Source organism: Syngnathoides biaculeatus, chromosome 13, assembly GCF_019802595.1.
Source record: "Syngnathoides biaculeatus isolate LvHL_M chromosome 13, ASM1980259v1, whole genome shotgun sequence".
Taxonomy (NCBI): Eukaryota; Metazoa; Chordata; class Actinopteri; order Syngnathiformes; family Syngnathidae; genus Syngnathoides; species Syngnathoides biaculeatus.
Window position 1 is genome coordinate 18,825,782 of NC_084652.1, and position 18,852 is coordinate 18,844,633.

Consider the following 18,852-nt stretch of genomic DNA (forward strand, 5'->3'; position numbering starts at 1 on the left):
TTCTCCGGTTTTGAACACCCACGGTCTCTGGAAGCATCACAGTTGCCCATCCTCACAGGACCGTAACCTCGACTTCTCATTATGACAGGGGGTGAACGACACCGCACTTGTCTCTGTCTCCTTTAGCTGTACTGTTCTCAGTGAACAATGAATTTCACGTATCATTGTGGAAATACTTTTCATTTAAGTAACTTTGGGATTTGGGGGGGAGGGGGTAGGATTGCATTGGTTTTGTTGTACAGATGACTTAATACCAACTGTTATTTTTCCAGTTCCTTACAACACATTCATGGCTGTAATTTAACATGGATGATACAAATGGCATTTGTTGTATTTACTACAACCTGGAAATTGCAGTTTACTCTTTAAGAATGTTTCTAGTTGTCCAGATCATCTTAGAAATTTGAAATTATATATGCAGTGGAACCTTGATAGGACGAATAAGGGGAGGATAGGTAATCCGATGAGGCCGATTGCCCGTTAAACAGAAGCACTTCTTTAAGGCCATATGCACCCATATTACTGTACAATACAACATTGTTTGGTAGATTATTTTGGAGCCTAAAATGCCCAGTACAGTACAAATTATTATAAATTAACTTTAAAAAAAAAGGATCAAATGTTTCATGTTCTATCCATGCTTACTACCCTGGTGTGTTTGTTGATGGAGATATTGTTGCTATACAGTACACTGTGCTCATCATCAGCAAGCTGTTTTCATGAGCTGTGAAGAATTAAGTGTTAAATTGCTGTACCAAAATAGCATGTTTATGACTCCAAATATTTAAGTATTCGTCAGTCATGCCCCTCTCGTCACTCTATCCACAAGAGATAAAACTATCACATGGGTACTATGTCAATTCAACTATATTCAACTTGGCCACCACAAAGTGAGAGGAAGCGTCTCTTTTGGAGTGTAGTCATTTGGTCCCGGTTCCCTGCCTGTCTACATAAAGCCACAGCAGCGGCCAACTCTGGAACTTTACTTTAATAGCATTTTAAGGGACTATTTTTGGACACGTTTCAGTCCCAACGTTCCGTTTGATCTGATATCCGTTGTATTAGTGTCTTGTTTTATTGAGGTTCCACTGTATATCCATCTAACGATCAAAAGATGGGTGTATATACAGATATATGTATATATCTACATATGTATGCATATACATGTGTATACATGTATATGTATGTATATAATATATATATATATATGTGTGTGTGTGTGTGCATATATATACATATACACATGTATGTGTATATAATATACAGTCTATACACAAGTATATCTCACTATGTGCTTGGGTAATCCACAATGACCTTGGTCAAAGTGAGAGCTGTTCCTAATGTATAGTTCATTTAAATAGGAGCTAATAAAATATATGACAGTAATTGACCAGAACAAACTTTTTTCCTCCCCCCACTTGTTAACAGTGGACCCCCCACACTCTTCTACGTGTTTAGAGGCTAGGCCGGACAGTGAATAATGAAAATCTGTTGTAATTTCATGGAAAAAAAATCCAATAACCACCGTTCAACTCCCCAAAAAATTGCTTTCAGGGTTGGTTTCCTTCAGAAAGAAGAAAAATAAAAGAATCCACAGGAATCGCAGACATGCAGGGGTCCACTGTATTACAATGCAGAACACATCTTTTTAATTGTAAATTTGATAACATTTGGCCACAAAGGCTTTTGTGAACATATTAAGTGAGCCCTAGTGAGTCAAAACGGATGAGTACCCAAAGTAGGTGATGAAATGGTAATATCCATTCTTGTTATCATTAGCGAAATATATTTTTGGCTTTCAAAGAAAACAAAATTGAATTCTTTTAACAATGAAACATTTAAGGGGATTGTGCATTGTGTTTTGAAATCAGTGTTTGGCAGCTGAATTTGAAAAAAAGACAAAGGACCATATTGCTTTGACAGGTTCTATAAAATATTCAACCATTTAACAGCCAGTGTTTTAAACCTGTCTGGACCCAATAAAATTGTGCAGAGAGAAAAATCTGATACTTTCAGAAAATGATACTCTGGACTTAAAATTTTCGATGATATGAAACCTGTTGCAAATTTGCAACCCCTGCCCGGAAAGGGTTAACAAAGAAAAAAAGCATTCATTTCTTTGGAAGAACATTTGCAAAAATACTTTAATTGAGCAACAATTAAGACATTCCCCAAAAACAAAACTCATTCATGACTCAACAGCACCATGACTATGACCTAGAAAAGTCACTGATTAAATTGCCTCGTTCTTCCAGTGAAGTAACAGTTGTCTAAATATTGCATAGATCACAAAACTGCAGAATGGGTTACTAGATCTAGCTTCCTAAACTAATACAAGAGAGAGGAACAAAAACGAAAAAAAAAACTACTGATCTCTTCAAAGCTTTACTCAAAATGAAAGCCTTGAGTGAACTCCCATTAACAGCACAAGCATCTTAATAAACTATTGCAAAAATAAGCCTGTCATTTCCTCAATATTTTCTACTGTGATGTAGATGATATATGATTCGACTTTTTTAGGGTGCACTACTACATTTAGGGTGTCAGAATCAACTTTCACAACCTGTATCCACTAACACAAAGTGGCAAATACATCTGTATAAACAAAATTTAGCAGTTAGCTGTTGCTGTCATAAAAACAGCATACAGCCCTGTCCAAAAGTATTGGAACAGCAAGCTCAATTCCTTTTTGATGTATATTGAAGACATTTGAGTTTTGAATGATAAGATTAAATATTAGACAAAAGTTCAGAATCACAGCTTTTATTTCATAGTATTTATGTCTAGGTGTGTTAAATAACTCGGGACGCAGCAGCTTTTGTTTTGAAGTAACCCAGTTTTCAGATGAGCAAACGTAGTGGAAGACGTGACTGAGGGGTGTTTCTAGTTGCTCAGGTGTTGCCTTTGATATGAATTTCTTACATTTGGTTGTTTTTGGCTTTGAGTTTCATTCTGAAAACTGCATTTGCTGTTAAGCAAACATGAAGACTAGCACTGTCTCTGGGAAAAGAGCACAGCATTTTGAAGCTTGGAGAGATAAATGCATCCAAACTAATCAGAAGACGCTTCATCATGCAACAAGACAAGTGATCCAAAACACAAAGCCAGCACAACAAAGCACTTCATCAGGGTGAAAAAGTCAATGGTCTTAGACTGGCCAGGTTAAGTGTTCAACCATAACACAACCAAACTGAGCATGCATTTTACCTCCTGAAGAAGAGACTGAAGGGAAAAACTCCCAGAAAGCGGTTGCAGTAAAATCCCGGGAAAGCATTTCAAATGAAAACTGCAAACGTCTCGTGAAGTCAATGGCTCGCAGGCTTGATGCAGTTACTATAAGGAAGGCTCATGCCACCAAATATGAAATGTTGTTACCTTTTTAAGTGAATTTAATAATATATGTTTCAAAACTTTTACTCACACTAAAGTGGTTGACTTAAAACAAAAGGTGCTTAGTCCTGAGTTGTTGTACACGTACAAAAGCTGGAATTAAGAAATTCTCTCATATTCATCATTTGATCGGAAATCCAAATGTCTTCAGTCTCCGAAAAAACCAAGAGTTCACCTTGCCGATCCAATACTTTTGGAGGGGGCTGTATAAGATTGCAGTATCTTTGGGGGAGTTGCTTCCTCTCCCTCTGCCTTGTACATATAAAAATGTAAAAAAAAAAAAAAAGTAGTTCTGTATCATGTCAGTCATTTCAGAAAATGAAACATATTACACAAATACTTCAACCCAATGCTTCTTGTAATTTTACTGATTATAGCTTACAGATAGGGCAGCACGGTAGGCAACTGTGCCCACACCCCATGTGGACTTTGCATGTCCTCCCAGCGCCTGCGTGGGTTTTCTCCAGGTACTCTGGTTCCTTCCCACATCCCCAAAACAAGCATTGTAGGTTAATTGAAAACTTGAAATCGCCCATACATGTAAATGTGAGTGAAAATGGTTGATTCTCAGAAACCCTGCGATTGGCTGGGAACCACTTCAGGGTGAACCCCGCCTCTTGCCCAGAATCAGGTGGGATAGGCTCATGCTTGCCCAGTACTCCAGTGAGGAGAAGTGTGACAAAAAATAGATTGCTTACGGACAATGGAACCCCAAGATTCAGTGTCTTCAGAGAATTAGACTCAATATCGGGAACTCATGGTGTCACATCCTAAATCAACTAACTCAAGACGCCTACCAAGGTTTTCTGAGCCTTTAAACATTCTCTGGCTGGGTCAGTAACTACAGAAGCATGGGGTAGACAGCTGATTTGACAGATACTCATAAGCCGCTCGTTGCCAGTTTCCACCCTTCACAAAAGGAGGTTAAGAACTCCTTTGTATTTTATTTTATTTTTTTTTGCTGAGTGCTGTATCCAAGCATATTAACAGAAAATTGAGTGGAAAGATAGATAACATGGTAGGGAAAAAGTGCACCAGCAACAGGGATACCGCCTGCCTTGAGAGGATTGTCAAGCAAAATACATTCAAGAATTTCTGGGAGCAAATTCCTCATGTCAAGCCACTCCTGAGTCCTGAACCAGAAACAAAATAAGCAATTTACCTGCGATTATGAGCGAAAGAGTCAAAGTCCTCTTTTTAAATGAAAGTTAATTTTGCATTTCATTTGGAAATTAAGGCCCCAGGGTGTGGAGGAAGAGTGGGGAGGCACAGAATCCACATTCCTTCACGTTTTCACAGTCAGTGACGACTTGGGGTGCATTGACATCAATTTCAAACTGACAGTCAATTCAGCAGTCTACCAGGAACTTCTTTTCCAGCAGGACTTGGCACTTGCCAAAAGTACCAAAAGCTGGTTCATTTAGCATAGTGTTACTGTGCTTGACTGGCCAGGAACCCGACCCCTCTGACCTCCTCACCCCACCTCCAGGCTAAAGCCCATTAAAAAAAATAGTTCAAAATCTATGGTCTCTTGTTAAGCAGGAGATAAGAGACACCAGACCCAACAATGACCCAACGTCCCAGATGACCTGAGGGCAGCTATCAAAGCAACTCGGGCTTCCATTACACTCGTCATTCCCACGATGCAGTGATGCGGTAATTCATAGAAAAAGAGGCCAGACCAAGTTTGGAGTATATAGAAATAACTCTACATTTCAGACAGCCTGACCTCAATATGGGGATTCAGTTACATTGCCTTGTGAAAGTATTCGGCCCCCTTGAACTTTTCAACCTTTCGCCACAATACAGGCTTCAAATATAAAGATAAAATATATATATTTTTTTTTGGCAAGAATCATCAACAAGTGGGACGTGAAGTGGAACAAAATGTATTGGATATTTTTAATTTTTAACAAATAAAAACCTGAAAAGTGGTGCATGCAATATTATAACAGTATCTCAGACCTGCCTGGTGTGTTCCTTAGTCTTCATGATGCTCTCTGCACGGAAACGGAACCCTGAGACTATCACAGATCAGGCGCATTTATACGGAGAGTTGATTACACACAGGTGGATTCTATTTATCATCATCAGTCAACATTGGATCATTCAGAGATCCTCACTGAACTTCTGGAGAGTTTGGTGCACTGAAAGTAAAGGGGCCTGTCATGACCAAAACTCGAGGCTGAACCCATGCACGACTCACGAGGTTTAGGAGCAGTTTGGGAAGCGTCTTTATTCAGTCCAGGGTCAAAACATGGACGCAGCAGTACCAGAATCGGCAGTTGTGAGAGGAAGGTCAAGAACGAGGCGGGGTTCGGTACACGGGGTAGGAAGATCATGGACAAGGAGTTGCGGGAATGTGACCTAAGTACAACGATCTGGCAAAAAAAACAGACTCCACGCGTGGCCATATATCTGTGAGCCGTAATTACTGGGCGACCCACCGGTGTGCGCATCTGCTGACTGAGGCAGGTGCGCGTCGCATCGGGACCGGTACACCCACGACAGGGCTGAATAATATTGCACGCCCCACTTTTCTTTTTTTTTTGTTTAAAAAGTATAAAATATCCAATAAACTTTTGTTTCACTTCACGATTGTGTCCCACTTGTTGTTGATTCTTGACAAAAGAAATTATAATTTTATATCTTTGTTTGAAACCTGAAATGTGGCGAAAGGTTGAAATGTTCAAGGGGGCCGAATACTTTCACAGGCACTGTAATTACTCTGAGATGCTGAATTTGAAATTTTCATGATCTGCAAGCTATAATGATCAAAATTACAAGAAAGCTTAATAGTTTTACTCTGTGTAATGACTACGTAAAAACAGTTTCACTTTCTGAAATGAATGGCTATTTTTTACATTAATGTTATATATTATTTTACTATTTCACAATATTCAAAATTTTAGATGCACCTGTAGTGCTCAACATGAGTACATCATCTTTGAAAAGTAACCATATTTTTCTATTTCTCTGTAAACATGAGAATTTGGCTTTCAACCTGTCGAATTGTAGTCAATCAGATTTTTTTTCCCAAAATGTTAGACTTTGCTCGGTTTCTGTGTGCCAATGGACTACATTTGTGGTAGTACTTTTTTGTAAAACGTTCCACAGAAAATAGTTTTGTAACAGATCTGTTGGGGTGGACTCAATGTTGAGCACTGAATATAAAGAAGAGGATTGTCACTATCTTAATTTTTTTTTCCTTCTGATGCGCTTTCTCCACTTGGCCTGATGCAGTCTCATTCAGACTTTGGCTCTTGCGCTTGATCCCCAGTGTCCCCATGCTCACAGCCATGAACATGATTCTCATCTTTGGACTGATCTTCACTTTCCTGAGTGGGTGAATTATCCACTTGGGACTCACCTGGGAGAACATCAGTAGCAGGTGGACAAGAGGGTTGTTCATTGTACGGCTCCACTGGGTTTACAGATTGGTCTACAAACGGTGCACCTAGCGGTGCATTGTGGCTATGACTTGACTCGCAGAGTGAGTCCGGTAAGTAAGAAGAGTTGAAGTAAGATGGCTCTTCTGCTGACACGCCAGAATCTGACTGACTACTCATGATAGCAGATGTGAGATCCACACAGGCCACACCGGGCTGTTCTTGAGTGTTACTTTGTTTGGAACAATGCAGTTCACTTCCATCCAGTTCCTCTGCAGTAAAGAAAATCAAATGGTTATCGGAAATGAGGTTTGGGGATCTTTTGAATTTCAGCGGTTCTGTTCCTGGTTCCCTATTTCGATTCCGGTTCCAAACGATTCCCGATTTAGATTTTTTTTTTTTAGGGGGCTAAGTCAAAGAAGTTTGCATGACTTAAACAAAGGGTGTGCAAATTATAAACATCCATTTTCTTAGCAGCCTGCAGGAGAGACTGAAATGAACATTTGAGTCGGAGTTAATTCATTAGAACCACTACGAATATTAAAACTATGAACTACAAAGCAATGTGCATGGAAGTAACCCAATTAACTTAATATTTATTCATTGTTTAAGGTAAAATGTCCATATAACATTATGAAAATAGTTATTTGGGACTGTTTCATTCTGTCAAATGGTTTATGTGTGCAAGTTTTAACTTGAAGTCCTGTTTTAAGCTTGTAGCCTTTTATTATGAAGGGTATGCACCAGAACTCAGCATTTTAGCACAAAAATTAATTTCACAATTTCACAAAGTACCAGTGACCAGTGATAGGCTTGGATGGAAAAAGATGACACGCTGTGGCGACCCCTAACGGGATAACCCAAAGGTAAAAGAAGAATTGGATAGAACCAAATGTTATGAAACCCTGATTCCTTTCCCTACCCATCGATCAGCACAAGGCGACTTACTGCTTGTGATACTGTGAGACATTTATGTGAATTTTTTACCAATTCATTGTGAGGTTAAGTTGCTACAATGAAGTTTTAGCTGTTGTAAGCTTTTTGTTTTCTTGTCATCTGTGCTCATGTTGGGTTGAAGACTAAAAACACAAAAAAACATCATTGCTAAAGTGCAAACATTTCACCTTGTTGGGTCTCTTCTCAAATTTTGGCACACACATTTTATTGTTTGACTTAAAGTTGACTTTGCTGAAGCTCCGCGCGCAGCTTGGAGCGCATCAGCCACTCCACATCATGAAAGACCCGTTTGCATAATATAATCTTACTCCAGGTGTTGCACTGCAGTGACAGCTCATTCATTTTAACCAAGTTAAGACACACTTTTGGTCACCACCGCGGGCAACTAGCACGTCTTCATGAGCGATTTTCTTTGTTAGGTTTCACTGCTTTATTGGTTTTCACCTCTTCTTCTTCGGAGTGAGCGGACTGTGTGCATCGAAACTGAGAAGCGAAATATTGAACGATTCCCGAAGAACCTGGACCTCCGTCCTGGTTCCAATCGGTTCTCAATGCGCAACTCTACTGGACTGTTCTATTAAAAAAGAAACTGATATATTACACAACCAAAAGTATTCAGACCCCCTCGGTTCAGAATTTAGTCAAAGTACCCTTTTGAGCTAATCCAAACATTAGTTTTTTTGGGAATGATGCAACAAGTTATTCCACACCTGGGTTTGGGGATCATCTGCCACTCCTTGCAAAAAGTAAGCTTCTTTTGGCTTGTCCTGTTAGGGGTTGCCACAGCGTGTCATATCAGATGAAACCCTCATATTTGTTTTGCACAGTTATTACACTTGATGCCCTTCCTGACGCAACCCCTCAGGGGGAGTGGAGGCTCCAGTGAGATACAAACTCACGACCCCTGGTTTACCAAACCAATGCTCTAACCAATGAGCTAGGAAAATATTTGACAGGACATTTGACAATGACATGACCTCATTTGCTCGGACATGCACTGTGAGCTGACAGTTCTTACTTGTATATGGACAGGTGTGGTGCTTTCCTAATTAAGTCCAATCAGTATCATCAAACACATTGAAAGTGTATACCCATCTTAAGGATCATCAGCAAAAAGTTAAATATATGAGTGTCAGAGCAAAGGGTCTGAATACTTATGGCTTAATGGTATTTCAGTTTTTCTTTTTTTAATATACCTGCAGAAATTTCGACCATTCAGATTTTTTCTTTCAATGTAAGGTGCTGTGTGTACATTAATAAGGGAAAATGCATTTAAATCATTTTAGAAAATGGATGCAATATAAGAAAGTCTGAATACTTTCCACACCCATTGTATTTTTTGGACTAACCGATTAATCGGTTATCGTAATTTTACTTTCCCAATAACAAAATGAGCATTAGTCCAAAAAAAAAAAAAAAAATCCACATTGGTTGGCACTACTTTTCAGACTCTGTCTTTAAATGGCAACAAATGGACAAAACCCTTTTTGATTTCAAAACTGACAAAATGACTGTAAGTAACTGTATACTGCAAACTAACTTACCAACACCAGAGATGTCGTTTTCGTTCTCATAGTTCACCGCAAGGGAGGTGTTGTTCATGTCGACAGATGACACTGAGAGATCCAGCTTGTCAAACAATTCAGCAGGAAGTGGGCTCATTACAGCCAATTCAGAATCAGACAAACCTGGACAGAAAACGGTTATTTCTTGCAGAAAATTCTTCACAGGGTCAGACCAAAGTTTCATACAATTACCGTAATTTCCGGCCTAAACAGCGCACCGAATTATAAGGCTCACCCAGTACATTTGTAAAGGATTTACATACATGAGCCGCACCTGTGTAAAAGCCGCAAGTGCCCACATTGAAACCCACATTGAAACCTTAGATATTTACAAAGAAAGACGGTACACAGAAAGAGTTTGCGTAGCTTTAATACTTTAGCTTAGTTTAACATAGTAACAACATGGTAGCACAAATAGGGCCGGTAGAGAAAAAAATAAAGAAATACCGGTAAAAAAAAAAAAAAAACAAACAGCCGCGGCAGCTACACAGTAGCAACACAGTAGCACAGCACTAACAGAGCCAGTTCAAAAAAACAAAACATACCTAAATCACTGAGACGCGGCTGTAACACAACAGAAACAAACTAGCGTGCCGCTAATGCTAGCGCGGCGCAAACAGTCAGTTAAAAAAAACATTCTGGTAAAAGTCACTTCCTCGGCACATATATTCCACCGGTCTCACTCTTACCTTTCCCACTCGAGTGCCACCTAGCGGCCGTTATAAAAAATGCACAAATTAGCTGCATCACCGCATAAGCCGCAGGGGTGAAAGCATATGAAAAAAGTCGCGGGTTATAGGCCGGAAATTACGCTATGTCTTTAATTAAAGACTCAACTCACCGGGATCCATGACACTCTGCATGGGTGGAGGAAGAGAAGCATCATGGAGGGCGACCTGGTTCAAGTCTAACAAATCCTCACTTTTGCTTGAAGGCGCCATCAAGGGTGCCTAAAAATCAGGATTATTTTCTATGTAATAACCATGTCAATATTAACCATTATTGTGCATGAGTAAAGCACAATTTAAACTTTAAACTTTGAAATTTAAACTGTGGTACTGCATGCGTAAGTCTGGTCTGGCAGAGAATTATGTTAAAATAGTACAGGACATGTATGATGGCAGCAGAATAATGCTGAGGTGTGCCTTAGGTGTGACAGAAGAATTTAAGGTGGAGGTGGGACTGCATCAGGGATCAGCTCTGAGCCCCTTCCTGTTTGCAGTTGTAATTGATAGGCTGAATGAGGTTAGACTGGAATCCCCCCTGGACCATGATGTCCGCAGATGATATTGTGATATGCAGTGAAAGCAGGGAGCATGCAGAGGAACAATTAGAAAGATGGAGACATGCACTGGAAAGGAGAGGAATGAAGATTAGCCGAAGTAAAACAGAATACATGTGCGTGAATGAGAAAAGTGGAGGGGGAAGAGTGAGGCTACAGGGAGAAGAGATAGCGAGGGTGGACGACTTCAAATACTTGGGGTCAACAGTACAGAGCAATGGTGAGTGTGGTAAGGAAGTGAAGAAACGGGTCCAAGCAGGTTGGAACAGCTGGCGGAAGGTGTCTGGTGCGTTATGTGACACAAGAGTCTCTGCTAGGATGAAGGGCAAAGTTTACAAAACCGTGGTGAGGCCGGCCATGATGTACGGATTAGAGACGGTGGCACTGAAGAAACAACACGAAGCAGAACTTGAGGTAGCAGAAATGAAGATGTTGAGGTTCTCGCTCGGAGTGAGCAGGTTGGATAGGATTAGAAATGAGGTCATTAGAGGGACAGCCAAAGTTGGATGTTTTGCTGACAAGGTTCGAGAGAGCAGACTTTGATGGTTTGGACATGTTCAGAGGCGAGAGAGTGAGTATATTGGTGGAAGGGTGCTGAGGATGGAGCGGCCAGGCAAAAGGGCGAGAGGAAGACTAAAGAGAAGGTTTATGGATGTGGTGAGGGAAGAGATGAGGGCAGTTGGGGTTAGAGAGGAAGATGCAGGAGATAGGCTAAGATGGCAAAAGATGACACGCTGTGGCGACACCTAACGGGACAAGCCGAAAGGAAAAGAAGAAGAAGAAGAATTGCACAATATTGAAAATTTTCCATGTGTTTGAGAAAGGTTTATCCATGGGTTGTGTACCTCTGTGAAGCCGTGGTTAGGAAGCTCTGCAGGTGGGCTCTCCTCAGGGGCAGGGGGAACGGGGGTCTTTGGTGTTGATATGTCAGGACGTGCAGGGATTCTATGAAGGTAGCCATACCCAATGCCACAACCTAAACTAAAAGTAGGAATCAGTCAAAGCAACAAGACCAGTTATGAACCAACGCTTCTCAAGGGGAAGTCGTATTAGAATACTCGAACAGTTCCCAATAATCTTGCTTTCATGCAGAAATAATGCGATTATACCACCATATTGCTGAGACTGCATGCTCAATTTGTTTTCATTTCACTCACGATTACAAACAGAATCATATGCAAACATTTGAACAACTTTGTTACTCAGATAGTAAAATCCATCTTTCTATTTGCTGTTTATAACAGACATGAAGACTTGTGCAAAGTTAAAAAAAAACCCGAGTCCTTTAAATAGGATTGTAGAGGAAAATAAACTATCATTAAACTAAAGTGAAATCATTGCAGTAGCAGCAAATTATTTACGTTCTATTTGAGACTGTGATTTTTTTTAATAGGTAAATTGGCTTGTTTTGCTAGTAAACATTTTGATAAAATGCTTGAATAACTATAAATGTTACTTTTATAGGGTGTTGGTTCACTTCTGCAATAAATTTCAAATGTATTACAATTATACAGTTGTGGTAATGGTTAAGATTAAGTGGTCATCCCAGGATTAGAGATGAAAGTGGACTTTCCTGAAAATTCCTGAAAATACAAATGCAAGCACTGAAGTTGTGAAGTCCAGTTAGGCGGGTCCAGGGGCATGCCCCCCCAGAAAATTTTTGAAAAAATGGATGGCTGTGGTGTATTCTGGTGATATCTGTGAACAAAATTCTGATAAAAATTGAAGGTAAAAATTTTAACTCCATACTCTAAAAAAATTGTGCAGAAAGTCCCCCCATCCTCCTATCACTGTATAGCACAAAATCACATTTGGCATTAAAATATGCCATCTTATCTCAAGACAAATGAATTAAGTGAATTATTCAGTAAAAAGACATCTAAAATTGTCCTTTTCCCCACAATATACATATTTTAGTATAGATATAGAATATACATGAAAATATATCCTATAATTTCTATACCGTACAGCAAAACATGTTAAAGAAGTTGATCTGTAGTAATTACTATTACGTCTCAAACTTGTTACTGTACGTCGCATTGTAGTGATACACTCGACCAGATTGCTCACTATATTATATATATATATATATATATATATATGTGTGTGTGTGTGTGTGTGTGTCTGTGTGTGTATGTGTAGTCAGACAAAAAATCCTCAAGCCATGACCACTTGAACGTGTTCCTAACACTCGCGTCTATTGCACGTATGTCAGTTTGAACATTGCGCTGGGGCCGTACCTGGGCCAATCACGCATGAATTAGTTTACACAAAACGCTGTTGAAATACTCGACATTCAATCTGCCTTTTGTGTGCACACGTGCACTCTTTGTGGCTTCCCGTCTCGGGAAATTTTGAAATCTCCAAGATATGGCTAGGTTATGAGAATGCGAGGGGAGGGGAGTGACTGTTACTAGTGTTAGTGCCTCAACACGGCTACGCTCGTGAAAGCAAAACAACGAACTCAGACACGTGTTCGTTCAATGTTGTCAACTAATATCTGGATTCATTTTAGACAATTTTTCCTCAATTTTCCAGAGGAATTTTCATGAAAATTTGAAAATACGGAATTCCGGGAAAATCCAGTGGACTTTCAGGGTTAGAAGCCCTGACTACAAGAACTAGCCCCTATAAATCAAACAAATTATCACATACATGTAAAGCTATTGTTTTTTAATTTATTTAATTAAAATGTTTCGTCTGCTACTACTCAATGAGGACAAACTTTTGCTTCAACAACCGAAAGAGTTGGTCATGCCAGTGCGACTTGTTCAGAAGTTAGTGTGGAGCCCTGGGGAGTTCTGTCCAGTTCAGCAGATAGAACTATCATGAGTAAAGTGAAGTGACGTTTTATTACAAGTAGAAGGTTCTTGTGGGTTTCTGGCATATATTTGGATACTATGTCACTGCACCTTAAGAAATGACAGAAGAAACAGAACAGGTGCCACCTTCGCCGAAGTGCCTCTGAACAACTTCTACTGCGATCAGAAAACTGTTGACAGGATTTTGGAGTCTGACTCTGTGTTTGAAGATTTAAGATCCAGAAGAACTAAGAGGTTCATGCAACCCTCTAACTGATGAAATAATATATGAGAAAAGCGTGTTCCATACCTTCCCTCGCCTCCCCATGCTCCATTGGGGGTGACCACCACTTCTCTGCAGTCATCGGTGAGCGCATTGTACACCAGCAGCTTCACTTGCTTCCCCTCATGAGCCTCAATCAACGAAAAGAAGTCTTCTGACTGGAAATCGACATGATCAATTAATCAATTATAATATTCTAGCTATACTCAACTGACTGACTGATCATTTGTCATCTTGCATTGTTTCTTCCAACTCAGTAAAAAACTCATTACAGTATGGTAAACTGATCTATATAAGTGGTTTAATTCTGACTTTTCATTCATGACTTTGCTGTGCACAAGCCTCGATAAGAGCGAAGCGTGACAAAGACAAAGCAGACAAAGCTCATCTTGACCCTCAAATTGACCCCTCCCCTCCGTAAAAATTGCGTCATCCGCGTCGCTGACCAATCAGAGGCCAGAGATCTGCATAAATGTTGGCGTCCGCCATTACCTCTGACAAAGTCGCATGGTCCAGTATAGCTTTTGTTGGCGATTTATCACATATTTGGGGTCCTTAACAATAGATATGGTTAAGAGGTGTAGTCATGGACTTTGTAATAGTGACGACAGGTATCCTGAAATGCTAGTTGGTGGAGTTCAATTCGTACCCTTTCCAAAACCGAAGACCGAGTACGAAAAATGTCTTCGATGGATCAAACTTTGTGGACGATCGCATGATAAACTGAATCCATCTAAAATCAACCGGAACAGATATGTTTGCACGAAGGTAAGCCCTATAATTGGTTTTCAATACATGTCTCATATAAATGAATTAGCAGTTCTTTGCTTGCATAACATAGCTATGTGTGAATGATTGACACACTTGATCTGTGTTGAGCGATATTTTGCGATGATCTGACTGCACAAACGAGTCTCTTTGTTGCCGGCTAGCGAGCTAAGCTAAACCGGACTATGTTTGCACGAAGGTATGCCCTATATTTGATTTTCAATACATGTCTAATATAAATTAATTAGCAGTTCTTCGCTTGCATAACATAGCTACGTGTAAATGATTGACACACTTGATCTGTGTTGAGCGATACTTTGCGAGGATGTTTGAGGACACTAAAGTAGAGATTGTCGTACTCGGTCGGGACTGACGTAGGTTCGGCACTAATTCAAGAATTATTGAGGGGAGCACGTGACGTTACACAAAGAAAACGAGAGAAACAACTCGTAAATCAAGCCTCGCCTTCTTCTTTTCTTTCATACGGCGGTTTACAAATGGCTATACAGATACACATACAGATTCCGCACACAAGTGTGATAGGTAACGCGAAAATAGGAAACTGTCAATGACGAATTCGTCTTTGGGTTATAATATATTATATTATGTGGTTTCTCTGTCTTCCTCTGACTGCGGAAAGATCTCGCGCTAATATCAATGGTTTCTCCGTCGATATGCATGGAAATACTATTGAAATACCCCTCGCTGAAATACTTGAAGCCCTGCTGCCTGCTCTTCAACGATATTTCACTATTCGGTAAGAATGCGAGTGAAAAATCAGCTGGTAAATCAGACAATTTCGCTCTCGTCTTTTCTTTCTGCGCCGCCATTTTTGCTACTTGTTTGTCTGAGGTTAGCAACCGTGAGGTGACGTAACTTCAGGAGGCATGGTTAAGTGCCCTGTACGGAGGGGTCAAGTTGTGGGTAAACTATTTGTTGACAAAAAGTCATTCAAATATCCTGAATACAGCCAACTTGAATTTATAAGTTTGAGCTTTTTGAATATTGCCAAACTCATCAACAAACTCCTTCATAGTTCCATGACACCAAGCGCAAAGCACTACTTTTGGCTAAATGAAGCTTCTCAAATCAATTTAACATAGTTCCTAGGTACCAAGAAGGCATAAAAGTGTAATTTTTGTTTCTTTAGCCTGAGCACAGTACTCGTTCGCATATTAGTGAGTTTTTCAGCAAATAACAAAGGATCGGTTCCTCGAAAAAATATGACTTCAGAAATCCCCAATTGCAAGTATCTTGGTGTTTACTGTATCATTAGGAAACTGATAACCAAGAACGTTTTGGTCATGATAATCGTATTTGACGTTTTGTTATGGTTTTATTTTTACGTACATCTTGCAACACTTGATCAGCTCCAACAATGTAGTCAGTGTGAGGACGGAGGCCTGCAAGTGCAGCAGGCGAACTGGCTTCCACGTCCTGGGGAAAAGAAATATGATATTTGTCAAAGGAGAGACCATGTAGAGTTTTGAAAGTAGAACCACAGTCAAATATGTTCTCATCCTCACCAGGACATGCCAAACATTCTCATTGGCTCCTTGGAAGCTGCAGAAGCGAACACTGGCCCCAAGCAGGCCTTGTCCTCCCCACATATTACTTGGTGTCACCTCCAGCTCACGAACCATCATGCTCTTGGTGCTATACACTTCCACGCTCACCGCTTTTTCCATATTGGCTTTCAGGACCTCCTTCAGCAGGTTGTTTTCGACATTCTGACAGATATCAATGACAAGTCCCCATTCTGTTCAAGTGTGTTATATTTTGTCTCTGCTATCAAAACAGGTATTTACTTACAAGTCTTTTGTGGTCCACAGACAAAATGAAGTCGAAGAATGGTTGTAGGCCACATTTTTCTGCAGGAGAATTTGGTTGCACCTGCCAAAACCAAGGTTCCTTTGAACAATCATGAAAATCAAATACACTAAAGGAACTGCCCTACAAATATTGACTTTTCAAAGATAATTATGGAGCTTCACGATTGGCGGTTTATTAATAAGTGTGTAATATGCAATGGTGTCAATTTTTTTAAATATTTTTCATTCACATTTCCCTATGATAAAAATAGAGCATAAACAACATTTAAGAACCTCTGCAAACTTTGACCATAACAATAAAAGAGATTTTAAGTGACTTATCTCCGACGACGTGTACGTGAAAACTGACCAATGATGTCATATTTGTGAAGTTGGTGCCAAATCTAAAAATTAAGAAACTCCGCCAAAACATCCTGTAATCATGTCTAAATACATGCTCACACTTGTATTATTTAACACAAATGGAGAATTTTTTAAAATTTGACAAATTTGAACCGACACCTCGACTTGTTCAACCGGTACAACTACTTTAGCTGTTAGCACAGATAAGCTGCTGTTCTTTTGCAAAACACCAGAAGAAGTGAGTCAATCCAATCTTACACCGTGGACATGATATCCATACGTTCCTCCGTCGGACACATCCGAACTCTGCGTCAAACCCATCGCGTCAGGTGACTTTGAAATATAAATATAAACAGAAAAGAATACGCGTATAAAGATCACATCTGACCGTCCGCGTCCATTTTGTCTGCAGACTAAAACAATCGAGCGAGGGTGCCATCGAACGCTATTTCGTTTCTTCGATGGCGACTTGCTGCCCTCCTCAGGCCCAACTTCTCACAGCAAGTTCTTTTTGCACTTCGGCCTCGGTTGACGACTTTGGAAGGTATACGCGCTTGTCCAATCTCAAAGGTACTTAAATTGAAGTACTGATTCAAGTCCTTAATTTGGTATAATAATAATAATAATAATTTAGGACAGAAATGTCAATCAAGCATTCTGCAACAGTAAAAAGGGAAAATGAAAACCAATTACCAGTTTAGACAACGAGCACAATGACAAAGTAAAAAAAAAAATTCTCTCTCTTTCTCTCTCTCTGTGTGTCTCTCTCTCTCTCTCTCTATCTCTCTCTCTCTCTAAAGTTGGAAGTTGGAGCACCGACAGAAAACCATTGCAGATATTTTGCAGCCTGTATTAAAATCCAATCCATCCATCCATTTTCTTAGCCGCTTATCCTCACAAGGGTCACGGGAGTGCTGGAGCCTATCCCAGCTCTTATCGGCCAGGAGGTGGGGTACACCCTGAACTTGTTGCCAGCCAATCGGAGCGCACATCGAGACAAACAGCCGCACTCACAATCACACTTAAGGGCAATTTTTAGCATGTCCAATTAATGTTGCACGTTTTGGGGATGTGGGAGTAAACCGGAGTGCCCAGAGAAAACCCACGCAGGAACAGGGAGAACATGCAAACTCCACACAAGCAAGCTGGGACTGAATCCCGGTCCTCAGAACTGTGAGGCCAACGCTTTCCAGCTGAGGCACCGTGCCGAGACACACACACACACAAAACAAACCATCTCTGTACACAAAACACTTTCCTTCTTTTAAATTTACCAGTACAATTGACTCAGGATTTTATGTAATCAAAACAACGTTTCCATAGCTTTGCTTATTTACTGACGTTGTAAACCCCCCAAAATACTAAATTACTGTGTTAGCAACTGAAAATAAAAACACATTAACAACATTAGATCGATGGTTCATTTTTTTACATCACCTTTTTATCGCCTGCCCCCAAAAAAATAGCTCTCCAAGTACCACCATAATAACTACATTAAAGTACACTAGTGTGGTGGGCTCCGGTGTCCATCAAAAATTATACTGTGGTTTTATCCCTAAACGGTATATATTAATATTGTATGCCACAACATTATGTGCAGTTTGAACATCAGCACTGCACTTGAATACAGTATAGGGGAAAGAATACTTCATGATTAATTTAGTATGTATGGTATATGCCACATAACTTCAATCAGAACTTTCCTAAAATTTCCTCAAAACAGTTAAATGCAAATGGACATTATTGTACTGTGCTGTGTTGCACTTAACAAATGTAGTGGATTAAAAAAAACCTTTAAGCCAGTTTGAACATTTCATTCAATTGATTATTTCATGTGGGTAGGGCCAGTCTGCATACCACGAGTGGTACTTGTATCTCATCAGCACAAATCATTCTTGTAGTTAACAATGTCAAATAATTCTCTTACCTAAGGCCACAGGTGGGGAACGTCTTGATTCTCTGAATCTGTTGCATCATCATTGTAAATTCTTGGTCCACGTTCTGCCTGATAAGCCTCCAAGATCTCAATCACGCAATCATTACCCGATATACGGTATACTGTACCTTACATCCCATAATATTTTCTTGCACTTTTGGGGGATGGTACTGTATATTAGTATAAGTCATTAGTAAATATTTGGACCAATGTGCCTCATATCTCTAGTATTCTCATACTTGTTTTTATTGGTGTCATTTGGGTTTGGGTTATCCCTCCTGCCAACACTGACAAATCCATCTCTGCA

The 18,852-nt window shown here is 39.9% G+C and overlaps 1 protein-coding gene across 1 annotated transcript; it reads right to left on the reverse strand.

Moving 5' to 3' along the window:
• Positions 1–50: 50 nt before the first annotated feature.
• On the reverse strand, positions 51–17,044 carry LOC133510791 (Golgi reassembly-stacking protein 1-like). The gene is made up of 9 exons (XM_061839137.1): positions 16,868–17,044; positions 16,248–16,328; positions 15,962–16,165; positions 15,786–15,872; positions 13,695–13,825; positions 11,429–11,564; positions 10,143–10,251; positions 9,281–9,424; positions 51–7,051 (listed from the first exon to the last, which is right to left on the reverse strand). Exons 1-9 carry the CDS (start codon positions 16,928–16,930, stop codon positions 6,636–6,638), a joined length of 1,371 nt encoding a protein of 456 aa, XP_061695121.1. The 5' UTR covers positions 16,931–17,044; the 3' UTR covers positions 51–6,635.
• Between the last annotated feature and the right edge of the window lie 1,808 nt (positions 17,045–18,852).